The 16,086-nt window shown below is 53.6% G+C and overlaps 1 protein-coding gene across 8 annotated transcripts in view; it reads left to right on the forward strand.

Moving 5' to 3' along the window:
- Positions 1 to 211: 211 nt before the first annotated feature.
- MITF (melanocyte inducing transcription factor) overlaps positions 212 to 16,086 on the forward strand; it is a gene marked incomplete at its 5' end in the record, with an annotated part of 183,013 nt that continues 167,138 nt past the window's right edge. For 3 of the 8 annotated variants that reach the window (XM_081275947.1, XM_081275936.1, XM_081275941.1), the window contains one exon: positions 364 to 611. In XM_081275947.1, the coding sequence (XP_081132073.1) occupies positions 508 to 611 (104 nt within the window). Of the gene's footprint in view, positions 612 to 940; positions 1,072 to 16,086 lie in introns of all 8 variants that reach the window. The other 5 variants (XM_081275946.1, XM_081275938.1, XM_081275937.1 and 2 more) reach the window with 5 other exon arrangements.

Consider the following 16,086-nt stretch of genomic DNA (forward strand, 5'->3'; position numbering starts at 1 on the left):
AAGTCCTTTAAGTTGAAGACAGACGTGCATGCGGAAAGTTTCCAGGACCCAAACCCTTCGCTATTTTATTTTTAAGACGAGGTCCGGGCGCGCCCTAGCAGCTGTCCACCCAGGAGGAGGGGCGACGGCGAGGGCGAAGGCGCAGGCCGAGTTCGCTCTTATTAATATTAAACAGCCGGGTCTACCCTTGAAGCAAGTGGGGAGAGGAGGCGAGCGCTCCTGACATTGACAGTGAGTCCAAACAGGAGTTGCGCTGGCGGTGTCCACCACGTGGCCTCCCGCCGGGCCTTCTGGGAGCTGTAGTTTTCCGGGGAGCCGCGGCCGGGGCGAGCTGGGGTGCCCCGCGCCGGCGGACTACAGGTCCCAGGCGCCCGGGCCGGGAGCGCGGACTCGGCCGGGCGGGCTGCGCGGCGCTGCGCGGGGCGCGCGGCGGGACCCGGCCACCACCTCCCTGGGCGCCCCGCTTTGCCCTCGATCGGAGCGGCGCGGGGCCGCGAAGCCGGAGCCATGCAGTCGGAATCGGGGATCGTGCCGGATTTCGAAGTCGGGGAGGAGTTTCACGAAGAGCCCAAAACCTACTACGAACTCAAAAGTCAGCCCCTGAAGAGCAGGTGAGGGTGACAGCTGGACGGGGCGCGGTGGCGGCCGGGGCCGCGCCTCCACCCGGGGCGAGGAGGGCTGGCTCCCGCGTTTGGGACCAGGACCCCGTGCCCTTGCGCGGTCTGCCCCGCGGGCTGCGGGCGTGCGGGCGGCGCACCTTCGGAGTGGGAGGGAGCGCCCGGGGCCGGGCCGCTGTCGGGGCGCTGGGACCCAGCGTGGAGGTGCGCGGCGGGGACTGGTGGGGGCTGGGGAGCGCCCGGCGCCGGGTGGGGGAGGAGCGCCGGCTGGATCGCTGACCAGGTGCGATGGGGACAGTTTTGACTGCGCCACTTTTCTCAAGATCCCCATGGGATCGGAGAGGGAAAGCTGGGGTGGCCGGTGAGCGACGTTCCACGGAGGCCATCAGCTCGCCTGCAGCCTCCTATTAGAAGTCCTGCCCCTTTGGGAACACCGGCCTCCGGCGGACTCCAGGTGCGGTCCCCGCCCGCCGCTCACCTGCCGTCGCCGCACGCGCGGGCGGGAGGGGCGGGAGGGGCGGGAGGGGCGGGGCGTGTCCCCCGGCCAGGTGAAGCTGGGGCCGGGCCCGCCGACCGGTCTCCTGGGGCGGGGGCGGGCCGCTGCGCGGTGGGGGGCGTTTACCCGAGCGGGTTCCACTTGGCCGCCGCGAGTGGTTTTTAGGCTGAGGACTTCCGAAACTTCGGGAGAGGCGCGAAGCCGCTCCCCATCCTGCCCACCCCCCAGCGCCCACCCCTGGCTGCCTCCGTCCCCACTAGTCTGGCAGAGTTGGCGGGGCTTCTTCCGTTCTCTCCCTACTGTGGTCACTCGGGAGGCCTCTCGCTTCTCGTTTCGAATGGTTTATTTCTAGCCCTCTCCGTTGTGGGATAGATAAGGCTGTGACTGCGGGTCACAGTAGGGCACCCTCTGAGTCTGCCCTGCCCCTGGCGGTGACCGGGGCCTGGGTGAGGGGCGCAGGTGACAGGGGCAGTGAAGGGCAGTGGCGTCAGCGTGAGGTGGACCAAGGCTGCTCCTGGAGAGAGCCTCGTGGAGAGGGGAGCCAGGTGCCATTCCTTCGGGACAGTCCACTTAGGGGAAGGGGATCGGAGGATGGGCAGCTGCCCTGGCAGAGACAGCCTGCTTGCAGATGCTTAATGCAAATTGGAAGGAGATCTCCTGTGCAGTTAGAGGCATGAAGCAGCCTTCAGTTGGTGGATTCTCTGCATAATGGCTATTTTGTGTGGGCGCTTAGATTGTGTGTGTTGGGGCCTGGGGGCTTTGCATAATATTGTGTAAGGGGTATTGTTGGTCATTCTCATTGGGGCTTTATCTGCATTCGCTGAAGGGACCAGTGTTTTACTGAGCGGTCATGCTTACATGGCCAGAATGAGGGAGCCGGCGTGTGTGAGTACTGAAAGACAGGAATTGGCTGGACTGTTGGGAACATTTTTGATGGTAGCTGATACATAACATTAAATAAGTTCGAGGGAGTAAGGAAAATACCATCTGGAAAAACCCAGATGAGTGCCTGTAATGCTCCCGTTTAAGAATTTGGGCCCGTTCTTTCTTAGAGTCAGCAAAAATTCCTTGCCAGGGTGCACATTCTTGGTAGCTGGCTACCCTGCACGCGTCAGGAGAGGTTCGGGGACGTGGGAAGTAGCGGATTCGCACATCACTGATGGAAACAGGTGTGGGACACAACGGTATGGAGAAGGAGGACTAAATTAAAAAGGTTGTTGGAAAACTTGTCTGGGGAGCAGACACATGCTTCTAAATAAGCCGGTTAAATAAAATCTGTGAATAAATGCGTGGAGTTGGCCGCCTTTCCCAGCACCGTCTCCGCATCTGTTGCGCGACTGGAACACCTACCCGTTCCGCTGGGCCCTCCCTTGCTCTTTGCCTTACCTCTTTGCTGGGGCACCTGGCTGCTTCTGTGTCCTGGCTGGACAAGCTACAGTTCGAGGGTTAAGACTGCTGTGGCTGGATCACCTGCCCATCGTGTTCTCCAGATGGTCCCTTGGAGTTGACGATCAGTCTAGAATCTGTCCAACAGGTGGAACCACTGCCATCAGCCCCTGCCTGGGTCACTGCAGAGGTCTGTCAGGTCGTCTGCCTTCCGTGTTACACTTTCAATGATTTTTTTTTTTTTTTTTAGCAGTCACAATGTCACTGTTAAAACCAATTTTCAACCAGGGATGAGTCTAACCCCTACCTCCAGGGAGCAGTTGTTGGCCTCTGGAGACATCTGGGATGGTCACAGTGGAAGGGGGTTGTTATTGGCCTTTAGCAGGCAAGGGTGGCACTGCTGTTATCCATTCTGTGTGCACAGGACGGCCCTCCCACAAGGACATATCATCTGGCCCCCAAATGTTGATAAAGCTGAGGTGGAGAAATCCTGGGTCCAAACTCAAGTCTGACCTTGTCATTCTCTGCTCAAAACCTGCCACCATGGTTCCTAGATTTTCTCAGGAAACTCCAAGTCTTTAAAGTGCCAGAGGGTGGCCTACATGGTCAGGCTGCCTGTCCACTCTGACCTTCTGTCTTGCTGCTCTCTTGGGGCTCCTCATGTTCCACCATTCTGGCCTGCAGGCTCTTCCTGGGGGCACTCCAGGGCCTTCCTAAATCATGCTTGCCTCTGCCTGGACGGTCTTTGCCCAAGCCTCACTCCCCCCAGCCTCCAGAAACCCCCACGTTCCCATCACACTGAGGGTGTGGCCTTCTGGGCCCACAGAGCTCACAATGCCATCCCTCTCAACTCAGTCTCCCTGCCCTCTGTTTTTTCCATCTACTTGTAACCTACTGTATAATTTTCCAATAAGTAATGTTTATTATTTGTCTCCACGTTAGACCGCAAGCTTCAAGGAGCAGGATTTCTCTATTCCTGTCTGATTGTTGGGTTTTCTCAGGGCCCAGAATGGTTTCTAGGGCTCAGTGCTCTTGATATTTTGGGCCCAATCACTCTTTTGTGGTGAGGGCTGTCCTGTGGACGGCTTGGCGCTCAGTGACATCTTTGGCTTCCTCCTGCTGGAGGCCGGCAGTGCCTCCTCCGCCAGATGTGACAACCAAAAATGACTGCAGAGTGGCCCATGGTGGGCACAGTCACCTCCACTTTAGAACTGCTGATATAGGATAATACCTGGCAATGAATATTGTTGAGTGTATGTGGCCTACCTTGGTATCCCCCTTGGGGCAAGGTATTTGGTTTCTGTTTTTGCATTCAACAGGGTGTTCTTTTTAAAAAAAGATGCCACCAAAGCATGCTCCAAAGAGGAACTTATGTGTTCTTCACTGAGGCTAAGTGAAGATATTCTCATCTATCAAGAGGAGAGACACAGATCATTCCTAATTCAGACCTCCTTGAATTTAGAAATGAGAGGTTGTTGGGTTTAGGTTCTCAGAACCCCCTTTGGGTCACGTGGATTGGCCGTGCTGAGCTGGAGGGAGATGCTTACTCTGAGGAAGGTTCTAGAGAAGAATCTTTTGCACTTTGGTTCCTCTCACAAGGCAGAGGAGAAATGTCAGAGTGAACCCAGAATTCCTACACTGGCCTAGTCATGCCAGGGACACAACCTTGGGGCCATGGTTGAGCTCCCACAAGCAAGAGAACTCTGGGTCTTTGGATGGAAGAACATCTTCAGATGTGCAGCCTCGTCTCTGGGCCCTTCAGCTTGATTTTCCTGGTGCAGAGGTCTGTGGCTTTGTAATGGCTAATGCCCTCTTCCTGGGCAGGCTTCAGAATTGGCTTAGTCAAATTCCAGCTTCTTCTTGAGTTGGCAGTACTGTTTTAAACAGCTGTTAATGAACTTCCTGCAAATTATAAGTGGAAAGCAAGTGAGTGTTGGGTTGGTGCTGCCAGGACAGGGTACAGCAGTGGTCCCCAGGTGCTGATTCACGGAGCAGTAGGTGCTGTTTGCATGAGGGACAGGTCACAGACATATTTGGGCAGAAGTCCACTACCCTTCATTGGGTTAATGCTGAGATTTCCCTTTCTGAGTTCACATTAAAAAGGCCCTTTTATGAAATAATGATCCAGTCTTGGAAAAACACAACTTCACTTTCATTCTTTTATTGGTTGCTGAAAGTTTTCTTGATTTTTTTTTTTTTTCTGGTCTGCCCATCTGCAGGGAACTGTCATCAGGGAGATCAGAAGCTGAGTTCCGGCTGTCTCTGCCTGTCCAGTCAGGCAGGGGGGTGACCTTTAATCTCAGCATCCTCATCTGGCAAATGGGGGTCTGCTTCTTCAGCGATCTTGAGAGCAATACTATGACTTTCACAATTTGGGGAAATTTTACCTACCCAGGTGCCCGGCACATAGTCAGTGCTCAGAAAACGTTAGCAGATGTGTGTGTGTGTGTGTGTGTGTGTGTGTTTAATTACTTAGTGAGCTCCGACATTCTGGACTGTGTTTGTATTTGGTTGACTGTGGCTAGCTTCTCTAAGGCCAGTGTGGTTATACAATAAAATCCCCTCAATTTCAGCAAATTTATGTTTTTGCTTTCCTTCTAATGAAGTTTTCAGATAATTGTTTTTTCACATTTTATGATTTTGACCCAGTCCATAACAATTTCTTTATGCTGGTTAAAAAGAAAAAAGAAAACCTGACAATTATGATATCAACACACAATTCATATTCAGCACAACTTTTCAAGTCCTAGCTCGTGGAAATTAATACAAATAATGATGACTAACATTTATTTAGTAGGCTTTGTGTGCCAGGCCCTGTTCTGTTTTTAATTACATAAAACATATTTAGTGTTTGCAAAACTTTAATGAGGTGCTAATAGGAAACAAAAACAACAAGGGTACTAATTTTAATTTTAGAAGTGGGTAACACTTACCTGGCACTCACCATGTGCCGGGCATTATTCTGAATATTTGACTTGTTTAAGTATTGTTCAGTTAATTCTCACTTTTGGGCATGTCTTTTGGTCACCCTTATTAAGCTCACTGAGAGAGGAACCGAGGTTCCAAGTTCTTGGACCAGGTTGGAACCGAGGCGGACTAGCTCCAGCCCCGCGCTCTTGTCCCCTTGCCGTGTTAAACGCGGTTTGTGTGATTGTGCAGAGCTGGATGATGTATCGCACGGTTCCTTCTCCAAACTTTAAGTGGGTGGGACACAGAACCCATGACCCAGTTAGCCAAAGCAGCCAGTGTGGGCTGTGGGGGGGGGGCAGGTGGCATCAGTAAGGGGGACTCACTAGAGGAAGAGAAGGGGCATTTGAGACGTCCTTCAGTCTCAAGTGTGAGCCACCTGGGAGGCTAAGCCCAGACTGCAGGTGGCAAGGCTGGATGCTCGCGGGCAGGCGGGTTTAGGGGGAGCCACGCTCCAGGGTTGTGGGTGTGGCTTTGCCACTGATCACTACCTCTCTGCCCAGAGGCTTGGCCTCTTGGTGGGTCACTGTCTTTACTGGCCAAATGGGATCAATAGAGCCCATCTTCTTAGGCTTGGATTTGAAAATGAGGCACAAGTGTGTAAGTGCTCAGTGTGACATCTAGAACTTTTGGTAAATGAAGCCAATTCTTTCTTTTATAGTAAGATGTCACCGTAATGGTGATTTTCCCCTCCTCCCAACAGTAACTGAAACATAGAATCATGTAGCCAAACAGAGAGGACCAAGGTGCTCCAGCCTGCAGATGTTCCCATCTTATCATGCAGATTAGTTTTGTCTGATTAGATGGAGCACTTGATGAAAGTGGGATCCTGAGTGTTGGTTCAGTGTGTTACTGGAGATTTCCTCCTCCCAATGACGGCTATTTATAGGGTTTCTTAAAGCGTGTGGATGTTTGGTTTCCTTTGAGTTCTGCACTGCAGTCTGAACAGGCTGATGTTTATATCTGCTCCAGTTGTGCAAGAAGTGGAAAATATCCTTTTTTTAGAACAGGTCACATGTGCTTACTGTCAGGAATAGGACCTCAGTGTAAAAAAATGTATCTTGGGAAATCAAAGTTACTAAATTTCTCCCCCAACTGCTTTGTTTCAGAACTGGCAGTATTAGGATAAATAATAGGGGGGAAAAACCATCAAAACAAAACACCACCAAACCCTTGGCTACTTTTGTGTGTGTGTGTGTGTGTGTGTGTGTATGTGTGTGTGTCATCTTGCAAGGACAACAAGCAAGGGTTTCATCTTTTGTGTTTGTGTGTGAGTGGTGGTTAAGTATAAAATGAACTTTACTATTAGATTTGCTAAGTCAGAATGAACTTAAAAAATATATTTGACTATACTCCAAGTTTGCAATTTTTGGAGAAAATAGTCAAGAAGGCAGTTCAGAGGTATTAAATGCAGTCCTCACAGGCTTTGGCATTATAAAGGCGTGTTTGTAGTTTGTCAGAGGCCCCTGTGAGCCCAGGGATCGAGGTGCCCCACCCAGGAGGGAGCCTGCATCCTTGTCAGGGCAGAGGAGGATGAGAGGATTGACAGGAGGAGGTCTGGGCTCTCCACCCCCCCTCCATCGGCAGGCATTTCAGGAGACCAGGTTTGGCTTCTCAGGTGGTTTCTTTCTATTTTTCTTTTTTTGCTGGGGATGATCCGGGGCCTCCTGTGTGCTAGGTGAGCAGTCCCCCCTAAGCCAAGTCCCAGCCCCTCAGGCTGTTTCTTAAGCCTGACTTTCTTATTTCTTTGCCGTTCTCTCCTCTCCCTCTTGTGGCCTCTGAAGCATGCCGTGGAGAAGGAACAGGTGGAACCTTGGGGTGTTCCCGGGACACACCTGTCCTGAGACTTGGAGTCATGAGGCGCTCACCTTTCCTGGGGGCTCCTGCAGCCTCTGCTCCAGCTGTTATAGGTGGTGGCCCATCAGAGCTGGAGGTGGACTCCATGCAGGGACGGTGAGAGGGACGGTGCTTTGGAGGAGCAGGACTAACGGAGAGAAGACAGCACAGGGTGCATATCGTACCCGAGGCCAGGGGCACCCGCAGTGCCCTCTCCAAGTTGCTTTTCAGCCTCCCCTCAAGCACTCCCCGCAGAAGCAGTGACTTTGAGGTCAGAAAGGCCGGTGTGTTTGCTTTCCTCCTTCGCTCCCTCCTTAGAACAGTGACTGGCAGGCAGCGCTGAGGTTAGGCGCTGTGCTGGCCACAGGACACCAAGTGGCAACTGGGCAGGCTTCTGTCAGCATGCGCTTCCCACCAGGTAGGGGAACCTCCGTGTCAACCATGAGCCAGAGAAATGCACGAGATCAAGTTTGCTAAAGGCTTTGAAACTAAGCGGGGTGTTCTTGGTAGAGTGGACTGAGAAAGGGGCCGGACGAACAGCAAGGCCGTGGTGAAGATGTGGTCTGAGGCCAGACCTGCATGCGAGGCAGAAAGACACAGACCCTGGCCCTGCTGTTCATTAGCTCTGTGACTTTAAACAAGTTGCCCAACCTCTCTGATGCCAGCACCTGTTCCCTCTTCTCAGGGTGGTAACTGCCTTGCAAGGCTGCTGAGAAGATAGCAGGGAATGTACCTAAAGCAGCTCCCTTAGGTGGACACTGCGTAGGTGTTCCGCCTTAGGGAGGTGTGAGTAGGGGGAGAGAAATGTGTGCATTCATCTCCTTAAGTGTTGGCAGCTTGCTGAGTGTCTCCTAATGTCAGGTGAGTCAGAGTCCATGCTTGTTTCTGCAGAACCAACCCTGGGTCTCTGTGTTTTCATTATTCTCCTTCCCTCTAGGGCTGTCTTGCCCAGGGCTCTCCCTCCCTCTCCACTGGGGTCATGTCTGTCCATGCCTAGCCCAGGGATGGTCTTCACACTGGATCCTTTACTTCTGGGGGGTTAGGGAGTGGTCCAAGGGACCGGGTGCAGCAGCAAACCCAAGATCACTCCACCCAGCGCCCACTCCCACAGGGGCATCTGGTGGAGAGCCACCTGATTCCTGTCCTGGGCCTCAGCCCTGATCATGCTGCGTGTCCTCCCTGGCAAGAGTGCCAGCGTGGGAGCAGAAACAAAAGAAGAAGTGCTCCTCCCACACGGCAGCCCAGCACCCGCCCACCTGGACTCCACGGGGTGGTGGGCTGTGCGGTGGAGGCAGCCTCTCTGAGCGGCTGTTGAAAGCACTTGGCCTCCACTAGCTGTCTTGTCTGGCTCCGGGACCCGCAGCACGGTAGCTCTCCTGGGTTGTGTGAGACCCACGCTGAGCGAGTGACGGGTCTGGAGAAGCACTGTAGGGTCCTATCCTTCTGTGAGAAGTGGCTGCTCATTGAGCAACTTCAGGGAGGCCTCTGTGGCCTTCACCGTCCCCACCCACCCCTCTCCCCAAGGGGCATGACTCGATGAGTCACTCACCCAAGGTCCTCTGACCCATGTGGTCAGTTGTCCCATCTGATTGGGGGCAGCATCAGAAAGTGCTGGGCCCCACGGTCAGGGCTGCAATGCGTGTTCCTGTAGAGGGCATTTCCTTGCAGGCAGCAGGACTTGCCTCAGTGGGAAGAAGATGTGGGACAGAGAAGGCTCACCTAGCGTGGGGGGGTCCTACACGAAGTCACGCACGCAACGTCAGAGGACAGGAATACCGCTCACTTGGGTGCCTTCGCTGTGACATGTTCCTAATGACTAATGGGTTCTAAGAAGCACATTTTCAAAACGCACATTGCATAGCTGGAGATTTGACCCCTGGTGGAAGGAGATGCACCTGGGTTCCTCTGGCAAGGAAGAGGCCTCTCCCAAACTGGTGGGGACAGCACTCTGAAGTCAAGTCCTTGAAACAGCTCGCAGGTGTGTCCATGGTCAGGGTGTACTAATGGCCTCGCTGTCAGAGGAGCGGCTTTATTGCTGTTTTTCTTCTTTAGCATTGGAGGCTTTTCAGCAAGGGGTGAGAGCATGATTCCACCCTTAGCTCTGCTCTGTGGCTGGACCTGCAGAGCAGAACCGTCCAAACCTAGGCCATCGACCCCCTGGCCCTTTGCAGCCAGTTCCTAATGCCTGTGGCCGAGAATGACCACGGATAAACATTCAGACGGTGTTGGCTGGTTAGGGTCATTTACTGGCCAGGGAAGAGCATGACACTGACTGTGTGTTCTTGCAACTTCCATTTATTTATTTTTGAAGGCAGGGTTTGTAGTAGTGCATGTGAAGCAATCCCTGAAAGTATAAGCAATCAGCTGGCGTGATTCCTGCTGACGCTCCAAATGAAAACGCGCCCGTGTGCAGGGAGGTTCACGTGCAGACACCTTGGGGACGAGGCCGGGCACTGGCTGGTCGTGTGCCCGACAGTCAGAGTGCAGACTTTTTGGAACCAGACTGTGCATCGTCAGGGCTCAGTCATTTCCCTCGGTCATCCCCTAATCATGCTTTTATCTAGGTGGGTGCCAGGTGAGTCAATGCTCAGCCATGGCACCTCGGAATGCACCTTGGAATGCAGCTCCAGTGACAGTGACCATTTAGAAATGAATGAGAGTGCCACCCTCCTTGCTTGGTCCCAGGGTCAGCGTCACTAAGATGCATGATTTACCGGGAGCCAAGTAGCAAGGCCGCCCCCTGGGGTTTGTTTTTGGGGTGGAGATCTCTCCCTGCTGCCGCCCTCTCCCGTCTTGTTCACTGGTACCTGGCATCTTTCTAAGTGGTTCTGGTTGGCCGCCGATTCTTCCTGGTGTAGCTCTCCCAGTGGACGCTTCTATTTCTCCTGTTGATAATCTCTTTTCCAAATTCTTGTCACATGCCTTTCACATGTTCCAGCCCGTGCGGTTCAGTCCCGCGGCCCCAGGAGTGAGGAACTTGTCACAGGGTTGGTTACAGGGAGGGTCACCCTGGCAAGGCACAGTGAACCCCTGGACTTGCCTGGCTGCTGCCCTGATAACTTATGCGGACCTGATAACTTAACTTTCTAGAGAGAACTTTCCTTTTTTAAAAAACTGTAACCAGCAGGCAGCTCTTATCTACGGTCACTGATGGCCTCTGATCTGACAGTACCCACCACACTCTGTGCTTTTTACGAAGCGTAGGCACTGTGGAGATGTGGGATTTGTGGCTCAGGCAGGACAGCTGTGATCCTCAGACTCGAGTGCCACAGGGGCTTCTGGGACTGACTCAGGAGGTCCCGGGTAAGGGCTGGGGACCTGCATTTCTGACAGGCGTCTCTCTGTGGGCCTGGAGTGGTCACACCCGGAAACCATTGCTCCCAGGTGCTGCCAGCAGGTGAGGTTGCTCAAAGAACTCGAAGCAGAAAGCATTGCCAAGATGTGGGATGTCAGTCATGTGTATTCAGGCCGTCCCCCGGAGGGAGGTGGCAGAATACTCGAGCTGACCATGTTTGATCAGAAAAGGAATCGTGGGTTAAATGACAAAATGCCAAGGGCGGGGACAGCTCGGATCCCCAAGATGGGGTCTGCTTCTGGAAGTGGGACCTCGGAGGGACCCTCTCCACCAGGACTCTGCCAGGGTGAAGCCCGAGCCGAAGGCCGTCACCTGCCTGGAAGACTGGGTTGAGAAACAGGGAGTCGGCGGTTTGGGTCCCTCTGCACGGACCAAATTGTTTTTCACAAAATTTCTGCTGAATAAAATTTGAAATACGACTGTCAGCCTGTTTTTCCGTCTTTAATGAATTCCAGACCGTCTGTGGAGTGTGGGAGCTTCCAAAACAGAGGGGCGGGACGGCTGCCATAGGCCGCATCCCTCTGGCACGTGAGCTGTCCGGACCGTCCCTCTGTTCCGGGGCAGACCCTGGGAGGGAGGGGTGGGGTCAGTGCTGGGAGAGACCCCTTATCAGAGAGACCCCTTTCTCAGAGTCATGTTTTGGGAATTATTTGTAGCATTCTCAGGCAGACTCAGTTTGCCCTGCTCGCTGGGCTTCTCCAGAGGGGAGACGCTGGTCGCCTCTGTCGCTGGCTAGGAGTCCCCAGCCGTCTCTGAACTTCAGACTGATGGTCATTCCAGCTGGGCCACCTCGCTGTGTGTCTTCAGTGGCTTGTTCTTGGGTCCTCTGTTTGGACACAGGGCTAGCAGGGCATGGGGGTGCATGGGATCCTAGATCTAGGGCAGTCAAAGATTAAAGGAAATGTGGTGCAGCACCCAGTGGTCCTCCTATCACGTCACAGTTAGGTGTCTGACTTGAAATGGATTTTAAAGTCCACTTGGGCAGCGTAACCCAGAGGGAATGACTTGAAGGCAGTGGCAGCAAAAGAAGAGGATCCCCAGGAGCGCGGGGGCCTGCGTACCCCCAGCTGGACAGTCAGCAGCAGGACCTTTGAGCTGAACTGACTCAGATGGTGGCAGGATGCCTGGGAGGGAGGTGTTCAGGGAGCCTGAGCCTCGTCCCCGCGTCCTCATCGGGTTGCTCTCTCTCATCATAATGCAGATGTGGCTGGGGGGGCACCAAGTGGGGTGCACAAGGCCCGCGGAGCTCACAGCGTTGCTGTCCCGTGTGCGCCCTAACTGCCTCGCTCAGCTCTGGACGCCAGGGACTGCTGTGTGGAGCCTGACGCCGAGGCCTCTCTGCGTGCCACCTTCATGCGACACCAGCCCAGAGGCCCTGGGCGCTCCAGCCGCAGGATCCGGGTGCCTGGGCCCTTCTGGGACCTCCCTAGGTAACAGCAAGGGTAGCTGTTTATGAGACGAGAATCTGAGCTTTGAGCCCCCACCCCGGGCAGATGTGATGGTTTCTTTTGCTTGATTGTCACAAGTTCCCATGTAAACACCTGTGGTTAGGCTCCTTGCTGGAAGAAGAGGAAGGGACGGTGACCTCAGTGTGACCATGGTCCCAGGGAGTGCTCCTGGGCATCGTGCTCTCTGTGGATGCCTTCCTGGGGCACAGCGTGGGCCTGTGGTGTGACAGCAGGTGCTGACTCAGCCTCCAATTCGAGGACTCCAGCGGGTGGAGAGGCCCTGCCTGTGATGGGGACGCGGTGGCCGCTGCTGCTGCGCTTTGCTTCCTGGGCTGCGTCACTTGGGGGTTCCTCTGCTGTTGGCATCTGGAGGCCTGTTAGGCTAGAGGACGTGGTCAGTGCTCCTCACAGCCCCGCGGCTCTGTGAGGCGCTGCCGACACCTGTGCGGTCACTGTGAAGTCCCCAAGAGTCCCTCCACTCTCCCCTGCTTCAACCAGCACCAGTTTGCAGCGTGTTTTCAGACCCTCTCCAGCACAGGTTGTGGCCCAGCACTCCCTGGCCCACGTCCCCAGCCATCAAGCGCTGTCTGCAGAGGAACGGGAACGGATCCTGTCGAGGCACGTGAACTCTACGGGAGCAGAGAGGACACGGGTCGGATTCTCGAGGCAGCTCTTTGAGCGTCGTGCACCCTCTGTTCAGCCTGACTAGTGATCCCAGCTCCTCATGGTCCAGTAGGTCCCATTCTGAATGTCCTGCAGAAGGACAGTGACAGTTTTCCTTTTTCACGTGATTGAAGTAAACAAACACTACAGCCAGAGACCCTCGGGCTAGGTGCTGCGGGGTGAGCACCCGCGGGTGTCTGGAGAGCCCTGAGCACAGGGGAGGGTGGGCCCCGTGTGGGTCTGGTGGGAGAGAGGACTCCCAGCTCTAGGTCTGCTGTGCAGCCGCCTTGGGAATCAGGAGCCACACTGGGGTGAACCAGCCACGGGAGGGGGAAGAGGCACTTGGGAAGCTCTCAGGGTTAGGTGTGTTTCTTGGGCATGTAACTTGGTGGTGTGGCGAGATCTGCCTCTTTCTCTCCTTTCTCAGAGTCATGTTTTGGGAATTATTTGTAGCATTCTCAGGCAGACTCAATTTGCCCTGTGAGGTGCAATGCTATTTGAGATTTACTGAACATACGAAGTCCGGAGACAGAGGTGAACAAGAAGGGTGAGCCTGAAACTCTTACCACCCTTGGTAAATGGGTGACTGCTGAGTGATGATCACATCACGGAAGGACAGGGGGGCATTGGGGGAGGGGAAAAGAGCCAGTTTGAGGGTCATATCAGCTATCAGGAGAAATAAATATATTTAAACTGATGGTCACTGAAGAAGTCAACCTCTAGCAGTTATTTCACTTGAAGGCTTCATATGGAAAATCACGTATATTTTAAGAAAACTCCAGGCAGTCATTGTAGCATACACCTGTAATCCCAATAGCTTGGAAGGCTGAGGCAGGAGGATTGCAAGTTTAAGGCCATCCTTGACAACTTGGCGAGCCATAAGAAACTCAGTGAGACTCGGTCTCCAACTAGAAAAATAAAAACAAGGCCTGGGGATGTGGCATTCCAGGGCTCAATCCCTGGCACCCCAAACCAACCAACCCAACAACCAACCCCCAAAACAGAACAAAAAGAAATGTCAAGCGTGAGTTAGTAGAGGTGATGGTCACTGAGCTGCTGCCTGTGCTCAGAGATGGCCGCTCTGAGTCCACCGCAGACACCGGGTCAGTGGGCACCATCAACCGAAAACGCTGCAGATGTTGGGTTTTGGACTTTGCAGGTTCATGTGAGCAAGTAGGTGAATTTGCAGACGGGGAATCTGTGAATAGTGAAAGCTGACTGTATTATTATTTTTGTTTTTTGCAGCTATATTTTTGTAGCTGTTCTTTCCCTGGTCTAAAAAGCTCACTCACTGGGAAGAACGTTTTAAAACATGTGCGCTCAAACATTGTGGATTAAACATGAAGCCACGTTAAGACAGCTCTTCCAGGAACCTGACCTCGTATTTTTACCCATTTGTTTGTCAATAAAAATGGTCCCTTCCTTCCAGAACCTGAAAGTTGACGGAAGCTCCGCTGTTCACCTACCGTGCTTTTTACTGTGACATAATTCCTGTAGGAAGGTGGCGTGGGAGGGTGGGGCTGGGAGAGAAACAGAACTCACAGGCCTGGGTTGAAGAATCCAGGGGGAAGCAGAAGATGGCTCAGGAATTCCGCTTGGGTAGTTTTGAGGTCCCCGGGTCTGGCTCACTTGGGGCCTAGAGTTTAGAGGTGGTGGCCTGACTTCCCCTGGTACGGCAGCTTATCCTGTCACCGTCACCAGCAGAATCCCCGTGGTGAACATTCCCAGAGCCATGTTAGGAGTGCTTGGAATTCTCCTGGAGGAGGAGATTGTTTTCAGTGGCCACTTCAAGTGGCAGAGGACACAGATCACACAGCTTAATAGCAACAAAGAAAACACAGAGTCACCACCATGATGACAGCGTCAGCGTGTGGCATTTCTAAGGCCCTGGTCACAGGTGTCCCTGGATCGGCACTGCAGATGGCCTTCTGGGTTCTCAGGTCTCCCTGGGTGGTACCAAGAGGGCTCTGCTTGGTGTGTGTCAGTGTCCCTGGTCTGTCTTGGTCTTGGGGCGAGGAAGACACCTGAGTAGTATCTTTCACACTTTTTTATTAGAAAAGTCAAGAAGCTGAACGGCAGAAATGACTGGTTCAGATGGAGGTGGGTCAGAGACATGAAGGCACCTGCAGTCACCAAGGTGCAGCATTGAACCTGGAAGGTGCTGTATATAAGGAGATCTCCTATGAGGGGGAGGATCCCATTTGATAGATGAAGAAACTGCGGCCCGCCTATCTCCTGTCACTTGGCTGCCTTCATAAGGTCTGAAGCAAGCTTGAAATCCCAGACGCTCCAACTTCAGACCTGCCCCTCTCCACTGTGCTGTGGGGGCCACCGTGTGGGGGGGTCAGAGGCAGAGGCAGGATGGGGGCCACCCGGACGACGCCTGGTGTTGACCATGGAATGAGGAGCACACTGTATTTCCGATGAAGTAAAGACAATGGATTCAGGGTGTGGTGCAGCCTTTGAATCCAAAGTAAATAGAGCTGTCTGTTGAAGATGCTCACGGCTGCCTGGCTGCCGGGCCCTTGGTTTCCAAAGCTGTTTCTGATGCAGGAAGGGAGACAGGGAGACGGGTTGAGAACTCTCCAAGGGAGGTAGCAGAGGATGAGCTGGTGGGTGCCCAGTCGTTTCCAAGCACAGGATGTGTTCCTGTGGATTCTCCTCAGTCCTTATTAAAGATCTTTGAATGTCTCTACCAGCGACTCTGGGCCGTCCGGTCTACCCACCCGACCCGAGTCCCGCCATCTCAGCCGTCTTCTCCAAGGTCCCCCGACCTGGACTTGATGATTGCTTTTCTTGTGGGTCTTCCTAAGTCGTGGCCAGTGGGTTCCAGTTTGGACTGTTTATCTTTGCTGTGCCAGGGCTCTTGAATCAACGCAAGGTTGTGTAATGAGGCATAACTTGGTCTTGACATGCGGCTGTTCGGAGCGTTAGTCACTGCAGAGCACGGAGTTAAATGTTTTCAATCAAGGGCTGTCATGATCTCGCAGAGAGGAGGAAGTGATGAAGATCCTGGTGGATGGCCTTCACGGTGAGCCCTGCACTCAGAGGGTCCCCCAGTGACGGGTTAGATCCCTGGAATAAATGTCACGCATCCTTCCTCCTCGCGGGAGAGGAGAAAGACCAACAATAAAAATGAAAAAGGACCCAGACCAAGAAACACAAGTTATAGATGGACACCATATCTTTATTTTATTTACTTATCTATTCGTTTAATTTTTTGTGTGGTGCTGAGGATGGAACCCAGTGCCCCTAGGCAAGCCCTCCACCACTGAGCTATGGCCCCAGCCCAAGAAACACATAATGTGATCCAAGTTT

The sequence above is a fragment of the Spermophilus citellus genome (genome assembly GCF_964194105.1).
Source record: "Spermophilus citellus genome assembly, chromosome: 19".
NCBI classification, from domain to species: domain Eukaryota; kingdom Metazoa; phylum Chordata; class Mammalia; order Rodentia; family Sciuridae; genus Spermophilus; species Spermophilus citellus.